Consider the following 12,965-nt stretch of genomic DNA (forward strand, 5'->3'; position numbering starts at 1 on the left):
CCCCACCGTCCTTGGCACATTAGAGTGGTTCCCCCCAACCTAAGCGAAGTCCTAGCTGCTTTGGGCCCCCCCACCCCCACCAGGCATGCCCTGCCTTCCCGGAACTCACAGGGATAACGAACGCCCTGCTTGGGAGCAACCCCCAGGCTGCGGATTCAAGAGCACTTTAGCAGCCTCCCTCCCCCCTTTTTTTTAACTGGGGGAGAGAAGGGTCTTTCCTGCAGAAAAACAGGTTCCCTGGCAAAAGGTGGCCTTCGGAAGCACTTAACCAGAACACAAAGGTTGGTCTAAGAAAAGCGTGATTGACGAGACGCGCATTAGTCTGACTGCAGTGCGGGAGGGGTCCCCACGGCCCCCCACCCTGGCGCAGAAATAAACAAAGCATTCACATATCTTTGTTTTTTGTTTTTTATTGTCATTTTGCAGCCCACCATTGTAGCTGCCCCAACATTTCCCTTCCTGTTTGCAGGCTCGAGGGGATCGGGAACAAAGATGGGGTCTGGCCCCCCCACCCCCACCCCAGACCTCCAGACCGGAGGAGAAGTCACAATTACAAATGATCACAACAATTAGCGTGGGGGGGTCGGGGATCGGGAAAGAGCGGGTCCCAGCCTTGCGCGGTCCGAGGGGCTGTTTACTTGGCCTTGCTCTGGACGCGATGGAACTCCTTGAGCCTGAAAACCAGATTCAAAACAAAGACCGACGTAAACCCCCAAGGTCCACACCCCCAGCTGGACTAGCGCAGCCAGCAGCCGAGCTGGGGGGGGGGGCACTGTTGGGCAGGGGGTGTGAAGTTACTTCTTTCCTCCCTTCCTCTCTTGCCAGCGTCCCCTGTGACCAGGACAATGTCATTACTTTGCCCTGGAGGGTGGAGGGGGCGCCTGGCTCCTCATTGTAGAAGACAAAGCATTTAATTGACAAAGGGAGACATGAAGAGCCATTAGGAAAACCTGGTGCCTCGGAGCTGCTTAACGGGTTTATGGAGTTGTCAAAGCAAGTGGGGGGGGGGGGGCATGCGCGTGCCCAGGTGGGCGGGATGGTGAGCTTCCGGGTCTGCCCCAGACTTGGTTCTGGGGCTAGTGTCCGGTCATGGGGTCATGGGGTGCGGGGGGGGGGGGGGCGGAGAGAGAAGGAAGCTGGGGAGGAGTGTGGAGGGGCCTGGGGATACTTCTGGGCGTGGCCTCAGGGCCTCCTGCTGTGTGGCTTCCAGGGGGCACTTTGGGGCACGAATGAAATGGGACCAGGATTGGGCGTGACCTCGGATGACACAGGCCACCTCCCGGGGCCATGGGGAGCCATGTGGCCGGCTGGATGCCCGAAGGACCCTGCTTTTGAGAGACCCTGTCCTGGAGGCCGGGCTGGGCAGGCCCCACCCTGCTCCCTTGAGCTGTTCCCCCCGTTATGGGGAGATGGGGGGCACCTCCGGCAGTGTGCAGGGCTTACTCCGGGCTCTGTGCTCCGGGGTCACTCCTGGCAGACTCGGGGCCAATACGAATGCCCGGGTGGCACTTGGGTCTGCCGTGTGCCAGGCAAGTGCCCTCCCGAGCTGGGGGGCGGGCAGGAGCCTCGGGCTCTTGAACTGCGTCACTCCCCGCTGGCCATGCCGAGGAGGGCAATGAACGGAGGCTGGGGTGGGGGGACAGCAGGGGGCCCTTCTGCACGGGCAGCTGCTGGGCTGTGGGACCCCTCCGGGCCGCAGGGCGCCTCACCTGAGGGAGTTGATGTTGATGAAGCCGGTGGCGTCGATGGGCTCGTACTCACCCTGGACGTTCATGCTGTGAGGACAGAGGGCGGGTCAGCACGGGCCTGGGACACCACCCAGGTCACCACCCAGGTCGCCCCCTCCCCGTCGCCTTTCCCCTCCGTGCCTGGGCCAGAGGCCCCAAACAGCGCGTCCTCCCAGGAGCCGCGCCCCCCCGACCTTTCAGGGTGTCAACCTGGGAGGTGGTCACCCTTAGCTGCCCCTTCCCAGCCACGGGCCAGCAAGCGGGGCTCTGGGCGACCCCCAGCACTGAGCTGCTCTCACTTGCCCAGAGTTTCCAGGGAAACCAGGGACTCTGTCTCCACCATCATTCATTCATTCATTCAGGTGTGCCTGAGGCACCTGACACCCCCCCCCCCAGCGCCAGGACGCAGGGGGTGGGGGTGGGGGCACAGGCAGAAGCAATCCATCACCCATCTGTCCCAGACTGGACGAGCAGGGGGGGCCCTGCGGTTGCAGCTCAGACGCCAGTTTGGGGGTGGGGCGGGGTCCCCTCTGGCCGCTTCCCACCCTGAATCAGCCCCTTGTCTCTGCGAGCTGGAGCCCCAGGCTCAGGACAAAGCCGGCTCAGGGTCCAAGTGACAAGGCGGCGGTGGCCTGTCCTGGCAGGAGCCTCTCCTAGAGGTGAGCCGGGGAGGGAGGGCCGGGCCCCCGGCAGCCGGGACACTTGGCGACCCCGCTGGCGGGGGCTCCCTCCGCAAGTTGCTGGGGCCGGTGCCCCCGTGCCCCTTCTCTGGCCTCCCAGGTCCTGAGAGCTGGCGCCGTGCACCCCTGCCCCCTCCGCCCCTCCGCCCTGCAGGCCCTGGCACACATCAGCAAGACTCGGGAGAGCAGAGACGGGCCCCCTCTGCCCCGGACCCCTCCCCCGAGAGCACCAGCCCCCTGGAGTGAGAAGTGGGCCCCGAGCGGGGCCCGACCACCCTCCGACACAGACCCAGCACCCGGCAGAATCCCTGCCCTCTCCCTCCGTCGCTCACGTGGCCAAACAAACCCGCACCCCAGACCCCCCCCACCCCTCCCCCGCCCCGTCCCATGCAGCCGCCCAAGAGTTCCTGGGTATGTTTCTTCAGAACTAAAAATCCACCTTTCAAAAAAACTGTGGTGTGTTCGGGGCGGGAGGGGGGGCAGAAAAGAGTTTCCAATGATTTTCCCTCCCCTGACGGCCCACAGCAAACCTCTGCGCTTTTATTTTTGCTCATTGGAGTGGCTCTGACCTGCTCTATAATTACGTTACTTTCTACCCACTGCGCCGCGCCATTTCCACTCCTGCTCCCTCGCGCGGCCCCCTCGCTGGTCCCCGCGAGGCTGTCACTCAAGGCCTTTCAAGCCAGCGATGTAGAAATCAAAAAGAAAAGGGAAATGGTCGGAGACACAGTGAGAATAAATGCTCCTGCTTTTCTCTCTTTTTTTCCCCGTTCCCTTTTTACTTTATTCATTTAATCTCCCCGAGTGCGACTGTAAGGCTTAATGAGGGGTTGGGCGCATTATTAGAGGCTGTTGATTTGAAGGGGGAGGGAGGAGAGAGCCTGAGAGAGAAAGAGAGAAGATAATTTGACATTTACCCCGACTGATCCAAACTGATTCGGTTATATTTATGGCTTATAAAGTGTTTAGAAAGATTGAGGGGGTGGGGGGCACTCAACGTGGCGGAGAGACGGCAAGGAAGAAAATAACGCTGACTCCAGCCAGGACTGCGCGGCTGGCGGAGGGCGGCCGGCCGGCTCTGCCCTTGGCCCAGCCCCGGGGACCCGCCTGCCTGCAGCCCTGCCCGGCCGCTCCCCTCCCCCGCCTGGCTTCCGGGAAGGGGCCTCCGTCACCCAGAGGGACGCACAGGCGGGTGGCAGCGCCCCCCCCCCCCCCAGTGCCAGGCGTCCCCGAGAGCGCGGGCGTCCTGGCGCCTTCGGAGGGAAGAGCTCACGGTGCCGTGCCGGCGTCCACGCACGTCGTGTTTCCTCCAGAACCTTCCCGTGGCTCGGGGAGGGCCCCTTGGGGGCCTGGGACCTTCCACCTTCTGACACGAGCCCCGACATTCCGCCTCGGGAATATTTACCAAGCCCACCCGCTCCTCGCCACGGCCCGCCCACCTGCCGGGGTCCGGCCCCCACCGCGGGCCGTGGGCCACGGGCTCCACACGCCCGGCTGCCACCTCTTCCTGCCGGCCCCTCGGGAAGCACCATCTGACCGGCCGCCTTCTCGAGGCCCCTGCGCTGGGCCCTACCCTGCCTGGAGCTTCTGGAACCTTCTGGGCTCTCCGGCACCTGACGGCCCCCGAGAAACTCTCCGGGACCCCTGAAGGAGAACTTCCTCCCGGAAGCTTCTCCGCAGCCCAGTTGTGCCGCCCGCCCGCCGGGCCTCCTCGAGGCCAGGGGCCGCGTTCCTGGCCCCAGCCCGGGCGCGGGGGGGGGGGGGCGTGGGGGGCACGTACCTCACCAGCTCCTCGTTGTACAGGGACAGCGGCGACTCGCGGCCCAGGATGTACACTTGGCCCTTGAACACCTGCACCTGCACTTTGCCCTCCACGCGCTCCTGGGACTTGGCGATGCAGTGGCGGACGAACTCGCACTCGGGGCTGTGCCAGAAGCCTGCGGGGGGTGGGGGAAGCGGGGCTCCGTGAGACAGGGTGGGAGGCCCGGGGCGGGACACCCCGCTCTGGCCCGTGGGCTGCGTGTGGGCGGGGAGGGGCCGTGTCTCCGTCCCCGGGGCGCGGCCACCTCCCAAGGGTCAGGAGAGGAGGAGGGGGCTCCGGGGGAGCACTTGGGTGGCGGGAAGTCGGGAGTCACCTCCCCGTCTGCGGAGGGGGCGCGGCTGGCCCCCCATATCCACGCGGCCTGGGAAGACCCCCCCCGCCGTCTCTCCTCTCAGGGGGAGGCGGGGGAGGCTCAGGGACGGGAACACCAAGGTCGCGCGGGTTCCGGGGCTGGAATGTGACCCCCGGAGTCCACCTGGCAAGCGCCCGAGGGGGGCGCTGGGAAACACGCCCCTCCCCACCTGCCCCGCGCGACCTCTCGCCCTGGGCCCGCCGCGGGTCGGGTTTCCTGGGGCGCCCAGGAAGGTGAGCTACCTGGGCAGCTGGGGGCCAGATGGTGCCAGATGACCCCGCCCGGTCGGGTCAGCTCTGCGGCCAGCGTGGGAGCCAGATGCCCGCGGAGGCACCTGGGGGGCTCTGTGGGGAGGGGGGGCTGCGCCCGCCAGCCACGCCACCCCCCACCCCGCCTAGCCGGCCCCGCCTCGGCCGCGGGCGGGATGACTGACCCCCCTCCTGGCTTTGGGGGGTGTCACGGGCAGAGCCCGGGGTGCTCTGTGCCCGGCCTCACTGCACTCGGGGAGACGGCCCCTCCCCCTCAGCACGTGTCCTGAGCCTCACCCCTGAGCGACGGGGCCCAGACCCCCGCGGGCGAGGAGCAAGGCCCCCAGGCCCCGCCATCCCTCAGATGGCCTCGGGGGACCCGAGCACTGAGTCCCTGGCCAGAGGTGGAGCCAGACAAGGGCCCCCCCAAGGCCGACCCACCGCACTTCCCCTCATACTTTCTCAGCACACCAGGCCGGGGGCGGGAGCAGGGACCGGGGTGTCAGGGGGTGACAGGGGCCCGGGGCCGTGCTGGGGGTGGGGGCAGGCAGCCCCTTCCCGCCAGCCTCTCTCCAGGCACTCACTGCCCTGAGTAATGGCCCGGGCCACCTCAGAGGTGGAGACTGAGGCGCGGAGGGACACAGCCAAGCTAGTCCCTGTGCGCCCGCCCTGCTCCCCGCTGAGGCTTCCCCAAACGCGCATCACCGCACTTGGGGTCTGGTGACAGGACCGGCCCCAGGGTCTGTGCTGCCCCCCAACCCCCCGCTGGGCTGCTCTCGGCTCAGGGCCTGGCTCCGAGGGGCTCCCCCAGCCCCCAGCACAGTGCTCACTCGCAGGACTCTGAAACCCCAGGCCCATGCCGGACCCGCGGGGCGGGACTCGGCAGGTGACAGCGGCACTCACGCACCTGCCCGTGCCCGGTGGGGGGCGCCGCTGGGGACAGTGCCGCGGAGGGTGCCCGGCCTTCTTGCGGCCGGTTAGGGTTCGATCCCCGGCGCCCCATGGGGTCCCCTGAGCCCTGCCTGGGGTCAGCCCTGAGCACTGCCGGCTGTGCCCCCTGGGCCCCGCCCCACACAATAAAATAAAACAGTAAATAAACACTAGTTTGACTCCCGGACCAAACAGAACTAGGCACGGGGCCAGGTTTGGGGGCCCCCGTTCTACCAGGGGAAGGTGGGCGGGACCAGGAGAACTGACAGCAGGAAACAGCTTCTCCGAGCAATGCAGGGAGCCCCGGACGGAGGTCACGGGCACCGCTGGGCCTCTGGGACATTTCCCAGGGCCGCCTGCCCCCCGGCCCCCAAAGCCCCTTGGCCTCTGGGAGTCCACAGCTCCCCCCGGAGAGAGCTGGGTGGGCCCCCGGGGGGCAGGGAGACCCTCTCTGAGCGCCCTGACACCCCTGCCTCACTCACCCCTGCCTGGGCTTCACCTGCTTCTTCCAGGGCCCCCCTGGCAGGGCCGGTGGGGGCTGGGGCGGAGGGGTGGGGGGTGCCGGGCAGGACGCCCGGAGGGTGGACGGGAGCTGGGGGGCGGGGCGGGCAGGGCGGCGAGGGGCGGCCGCAGGAGCACGCACCCGTGTAGACCAGCTCGGCGAACTTCAGGCCGAGGCCCTGCTTGATCTTGCGCACCTCGCGGTCCATGGTGAAGGCCTCGATGTCCAGGTGTGCGTGGTACAGGATGGTCCCCGCGGGGGTCTCGTAGATACCTAGCCATTTTTCCAGGCAGGGGGACGAGGAGGGAGAAAAAAAAAAAAAGACAGAGAAACGCGTGAAACCCAAACTGTCAGCAAATGACAAAAAGGGAGAAAAAAAATACTAATAACGGCTCCTGACAGGAGCCGCCCGGCGGCCACTCAGGCCCAGCTTGCGGCCGAGCCCGCTGTCATTACGCGCACGCTGGGGCCACTGCAGTCCACTCTGCGGCTTGCGGAGAAAATGTCTAGATGCCCCCCTTTGAAGAGGCCCTCAGGCGCTGGGAAATGACAGGGTTTCGGCGCTGCGCCCCCTCCCCCCCACGCGTGCCCACCGGCCCGCGCCTGAAAACCTGTAATTAAACCGACGTCGATGGAGCCCGGCGTCTCGGCGATCCCTTCCTCCCTCCCGCCCGGGAGCCAGGGGCTGCACACACATGTCTGCATGCACATGTGTGCACGCACGCGCACACACGCACACACACACACACACACACACACGCACACACCGTCCCAGGCCGGCCGAGAAACCCAGGGTCCTGGGCGGGCCGGTGGCCAGCGGGCTCCCCCCGAGGCACTGGCCTGCGGGTGGACCTGGAGCTGAGCCCGGGGGCACTGACCGGGCCCCCTGGAGAGGACCCCGAACTCCCTTCTTGCAGCTCAGGCCCGGCCCTCTGTCCACCAAGCACCGGGGCCGGCCCTGGGCTCAGGAAGGGCCGCGGTGGAAGGGGTGGTCAGCGGTGCCGTGTGTGCACAGCTGGACGCCCCCTGGACGCGGGCAAGCAGCTCGGCCCTGCCCTGCGCGTCCTTCCTGCCCCCCGAGCCCGGCGCCAAGGGGAGAGTTTTGGCTGAGGCTGTCAGCGCACCACCCCCCCCACTGACGCTTCCTAACACCCACAGCCCCTGCCCCCACCCCTCCTCGCCCCTTGCACCGGGGGTCCCTGCCGCCCCCCACAGCGCCCAGACACATGGGAAGAGCCCGTCTGCAGGGCACAGCCGGACGCAGGTGTGTGCCCAGCTGGGCGTGGGAAGGCCGAGGGGCCGATGGACGCGGCCCGCGCCCCCCAGCCCTGCCGGTCTGCCCCACCCAGGTTTCCAAAATGCCAAAGAAACACAAGAAAGGGCCGGAGCAATAGTCCAGCAGGGACAGCCTTGGTCTCGCACACAGCCGACCCGGGTTCGAGTCCCAGCATCCCGCATGGCTCTCCGAGTTCTACCAGGAGTGATTCCTGAGCATCACTGGGTGTGACTTTCAGAGCCCAGGCCTGGGCGTGGGCTGGGGGACGGACACCCCCGCCCTCGAGAGCCTCTGGCCCGTGAGCTGGGAGGGGCAGGAATCCTCAGGGCCGCACCCGGCAGACACTGGCCGGTCCACACATCTGACAGGTGGCCCAGGGCCGGAGAGGCCCCGCCCCACTGGGGGGCGTCAGCGGAGGCGCAGGGGGGCGGCCCTGTCAGGCCAGCCGGAGCCCAGGCTCGGGGGGTCACAGCCTCCCTGTCGGGGAACCGGCCTCCGCACAAGCCAACACCACGGTCCCCAGGCTGACGGGAAACCCAACCCGGGCTCCTGGGGTGCCCTGACCAGCCCCCCCTCCCCAGGGTGCCTGAGGACACACGGAAACGGGGCTGGGGGCGGCCGAGCGAAGCCCCACGGGCCACTGAGAACACACTGACGGAGCTGCCCCGCGGAGACCAGGGTGTGACCCGGGCCCCAGGGAAAGGCCCGACATTAGCGTGTGTTCACAGAGGTACATGGGGGGGGATTCGGGCAGAGAGAACCTCAGAGTTTTCAACCACCCCGGGAACCACAACTAAGAGTCAAAGAACGTCCTGTGGCCCCTGCAATTCAGGGCCGGCCACAGTCAGGGAGTCAGGGGCTGGCCACGGGAGTCAGGGGCCGGCCACAGAGTCAGGGGCCGGCCACAGAGTCAGGGGCTGGCCACGGGAGTCAGGGCCGGCCACAGAGTTAGGGGCTGGCCACGGGAGTCAGGGCCAGCCACAGAGTCAAGGGCTGGCCACGGGAGTCAGGGCCGGCAACGGAAGACAGGGGCCGGCCGTGCATGTCACAACCCGGCCACAGCAGTCAGAGGCCACCACGGCTGTCAGCACATCCCTCCCTTGGGGGGCCTGGAAACCACCTTCCAAGGCTCCTTGGGAAAAACTGAGTTTCCCGAGCTGTCCCCCTTCTCCCGACCCTCCACAGCCCGGAGCGCCCCCGCCCGCCCCCGCCCGCCCTCAGGGCCCCCGCCCGCCCTCAGGGCCCCCGGCCGCCGGGAGCGTCCCGGCAAGGGCCCTCGGGTGCGACTCCCCTCCCCTGCCCACCAGAGTGGGCGAGCGGGAGAGATAATTTGTCTCTTCTGGAGAAGCGGCGCGGTGACAGGGAGGCTGCCAGCGGCGGGCGCGGTGGCAGCCGGCAGAGGGGCCGTGACAGCTGAGCGGGCCGCGCAGACACGGCGACACGCACGCAGCTCGTGTCTATTTTCATCTCCGTGTTTACAGGGAGCGACAGCACTGTCAGCCGTCAGGCCTGATGGCCGTGGGGGCCGCGTGGGGGGCCCAGGCCGCCGCGGGGGCGGGGCGGGAGAGATGCCGGCTGGAGCCTCCGGCCCTACTGAGGTGCCCAGGCAGATCCCGCCTGGGAGGGGGTCTCCAAGCCGGGCCCAGCCCGCCCTCCCTCCCTCCACATTCTAGAACATTCCATCTGAACAGAGCCTGGGGCGGGCTGGAGAGTGGCAGGTGGGTGTGAGTCCTTCCCGGGCAGAGAGGAGGAGGGAGGGGGAGGGGGGAGGCGGGTGGGGAGCAGAGAAGGGGGGACTCGGAGGGGTCACTGCAGACAGGCCCGAGGGCAGCGCAGGGCTGCGGGGGGGGGGGGGCGATGGCACCCAGGCCCCCTGGTTTCCCTGATGTCACTTAGCCAGAGCCACGATATAGCCCCACCCGCACCCCCGTCCCCCTGCCACTCCGGCCCGCCCCACTGCTCACGCCCCCAGACCCAGGCAGCCGGCCCCAGCCCACGCCCCCGCACCCGGGGAGCCCACCCAGCCCTTAGGAGGCCCCGTGACAAGCTCTGTCACGCGGAGACCAGGGCCCCTTCCCGGGCAGGCAGGGGTGGGGACAAGGAGGCGCCTGGGTCCAGCTGACCTCGACTCGCCTGCCGTGGGGGCTGCCCCAGGCAGCTTCAGCCCTCCCTGGGGACACAGCCTCCCACTGGGGCACGACGCCCCCTAGGGGAGGTCGCTGTGGCCGTGCAGGGTGCCTGTGGGACAACGCCCTGCACAGATGGGCACGTGGGGACCGGACAGGCTGAGAGGACCCGCTCACCGTCCCCCCGGGGCACTGTTGCCAGGCCTTCAGAGCCAGTCTCCAGGCGTCTCTCCCCACCCAGGCCCCCTTCGCGACGCCTCCCAGCCGGGCCTGCTCCACCCTCTCAAGTCCTCACTCCACCAGTCGAAGGCCATTCACTTGCCACCTCCTCCAGGAAGTCTTCCTGGGATAGCACTGCCCCGACTTTTGTCATACCCCTCTCAGCTCAGGTGTGGGGTGGCCTCCAGCCCTGCAGGCGCCCTTCCACAGGGTCTCGTCCCTCTCTCTGCCACGGGGAGGAGCCACGTCCCTCCACCCAGGTCCTGATGGCAGCCGTGAGCGTGTCTGAGACACATCCACAATCTCTTGGTGACGCTGCCCTGGGCTCAGAGGGGACCCGCAGCTCCGGAGGGGCAGAGCCGCCCTTGCCCTCTCAGGGCTGCCCCCACTGTGCCAGGGTCCTGCACCCGACACGGCTCGGGGTCCGTGGCCCCCTGCGCCACCCGGCAGGGAGCTGCCTTCGAGCCCGTTTTCCATCTGTGGGTGCCGTCTGCACCCGGGCAGCCCCCACCCCCACCCCCCAGCGTCCTCCCAAGGGCAGGAGACAAAGCTCCGGAATCAGCTGTGGGCCGAGGATGAATGAGCAGCTAATTAGCAACATTGTCGCAGGGCCTGGGGAGTTCCAATCAGGGACAATGGCCCGCACAAATCCGCAGGGAAAGGCAGAAATGAAAGGTCCCCCCAGTCCAAACGCAGTGACCCCACCCCATGCCTCCCAGTGTGGGGACGGAGGCCAGAGACCTCGCCGAGGCCAGGGGGGACGCAGGCCCCGTGTCGGGCCCCGGGGCAGCCGTAGGAAACCCCAGGGGGCAGGAGCACCGTCAGTGGACACGCCCTCCCCCCCCCCCCGCGCAGGGCTGCAGAGCCCCACTGTCCACGCCGGCCAGGGGCACCTGCCCAGGGACGGGCCTTTCTGCCCCGCCAGCAAATGGGCAGAGCCCGGCCGGGACCCCCACCTGCTGCCTCTGAGACCCCGGGGCCGGCCCTCCCCGCTCGGCCCACCCTTGGGGGTGTCAGGGGGGGTGTCTGAGCCGGGCCCCGCACACCCACCTCGGGACTTCATCCCGATGAAGCGGTTCTCCACGATGTCGATGCGGCCCACGCCGTGCTTGCCGCTGCGGGAGGGAGAGCCGGGCGCGGGTGAGACGCCCCCCGCCGGCCGGCCGGCCTCAGTGCAGGTGGGCGAGCCGGGTCCCGGCAGGGTGGGCGCAGCCTCACGCCCGCCACCCTGGGGCTCCCGCTGGACGTCCTGGGGGCCAACCCTGGCGGGGGCGGCCCTCCCCAGACCAGGCGGCCCCCACCTACGGGGCCGGGGTCAGGCTGGCCAGGAGGACCCAGCTCTGGCGTCTGCCTTGGGCTGTGCCCCAGGCTGGCCCAAGGGTCCTGGCGGGGGGGGGTGCGGGGGGGCACCTGCAGATACTCACGCGACTTCATTCAGGTACATGAAGAGCTCCAGGGATGTGCGGTGGCTGGTCCCGTCCTTGACATTGGTCACCTTCACGGGGACCCCTGGGGAAGCAGGGGGCCGGGGCCCGGCTCAGCCGAGGGGCCAGTCCCCTCCCCCGCCCCCTCGCCGGCCGGCCCGCCACGCCTTAAATGGATGTGACAGATATGGGGTCCAAATGACTCCCGGGAAGCCCCCCGTGCGCAGGGGGGCCCGCCGGGGAGGGGGTGCAGCCCCCCGGAATGAAAGGGAAAAACGCAATAAAAACGCTCCCCCCACCCTTCCCATTCTCTCGGCCCCTTTGCATTTAGGGGTCGTGAAATTGGAACCAGGCCCCGAACTAATTGAATTTCACGCTCCACCATTGTCTTAGGCCCGCGCGGCCTTCTGTCCCACCAGCCACCGGCCACAGCGCGCCCAGTGCAGACACACGCGCACCCCCCACGTCTGGCAGGCCCAACCCGCACCCCAGACCCGCACCCCAGACCTGCCTGCAGCCGCCCCCCCGCCCCCGCCCGCCGACTGGTGGGGTGACCCCGAGTCCACTCGGCCCGCAGACCCTCGGGTGCTGGACACGCCGGGGAGCCGGGGGGTGGGGTGGCGGGAGGGCAGGGCTGGGCCGAGGGGGTGCGGTGCGGTGGGGGAGGGGTGGGTCTGGGTGGACTCTCAATGGCCAGGGGGCACTCTCCGGAGCGGTGTGAAATGAGCAATAAATGTATCAGGGGCTAACAAGAGCTGTAACAATGACAAAGAAAAGCTGTTCAAAGTTGGCGGCTAATCCCCCGCCCATCTGCCCAGCTCATTACCATGAGGCCGGGCCGTGCCAATCAGGCCTCAATGGGGCCTCACAGCCTTTATCGCCTGCCGGGGCCGGCCCTGCAGCCCGGCCATTCTTCACCCCCATTTCCAGGGGTTTTATAACTTGGTTGTAAATTGCTATTAAATGTAAGTCGGCCCAATAATGAACCTGGAGCCCCGCCGCCCCCTCCCGCCCTCCCCTCTCCCTTTCTCTCCTCCCGGCCCCTATTATGGTCCTGCCTGGCCCCGGCCGGCCGGGCCCCCCAGAGCCACCGACATTGTTGAGGCCGCGGCGCAGAAAGCCTCTTAGCCTTTAAAATAGTTAATAATTAGATTAAAACTTCAAATAAATTAACTAGGGGATGAATGGGGGAGTGGGTGGGGAGGGGTCCTCCCGTCTCGCTTCTTTTCTGCCCAGACAGCCCCCGAATCACTCCGACGGCTCCGTCCGGCTGGCCAGTGTGGGCACCGGGCCCTCCGCTCCTGCTGCCTCCACAGCCAAGCCCCGGGGCCGCGGGCTGCTGCCCGGAGCCCCCCAATCTCAGAGGCCCCCAGATCTCCTGAGGGGGGACTTGGTCCTCGAGGGGGGGCAGTCAGGATTTGAATGGGGGGCACAAAAAGTGGATGTGGGGAAACAGGCCGGGAACCAAGTGCTATGGGCGTCTGTGGGCATCTGTGGGCATCTGTGTGTGTCTGTGAGTGTCTGTGGGCATTTGTGTGTGTTTGTGGGCATTTGTGTGTGTCTGTGGGCATCTGTGTGTGTGTGTGTGTGTACATCTGTGGGCATCCATGTGTGTTTGTGTGTCTGTGGGCATCTGTGTGTGTGTGGGCATCTGTGTGT

General features: G+C 67.6%; 1 protein-coding gene across 1 annotated transcript in view; it reads right to left on the minus strand.

Moving 5' to 3' along the window:
* Nucleotides 1–429: 429 nt before the first annotated feature.
* ASS1 (argininosuccinate synthase 1) overlaps nt 430–12,965 on the minus strand; it is a 30,941-nt gene continuing 18,405 nt past the window's right edge. Inside the window, exons 11-16 of the mRNA XM_055138798.1 lie at nt 11,307–11,391; nt 10,933–10,997; nt 6,403–6,534; nt 4,188–4,344; nt 1,710–1,775; nt 430–674 (exon numbers count right to left, since the gene is read on the minus strand). Coding sequence (XP_054994773.1) covers nt 635–674; nt 1,710–1,775; nt 4,188–4,344; nt 6,403–6,534; nt 10,933–10,997; nt 11,307–11,391 — 545 coding nt within the window. The 3' untranslated portion in view covers nt 430–634. The remainder of the gene's footprint in view (nt 675–1,709; nt 1,776–4,187; nt 4,345–6,402; nt 6,535–10,932; nt 10,998–11,306; nt 11,392–12,965) is intronic.

This window comes from Sorex araneus, chromosome 1 (assembly GCF_027595985.1).
Source record: "Sorex araneus isolate mSorAra2 chromosome 1, mSorAra2.pri, whole genome shotgun sequence".
In the NCBI taxonomy this organism is placed as follows: domain Eukaryota; kingdom Metazoa; phylum Chordata; class Mammalia; order Eulipotyphla; family Soricidae; genus Sorex; species Sorex araneus.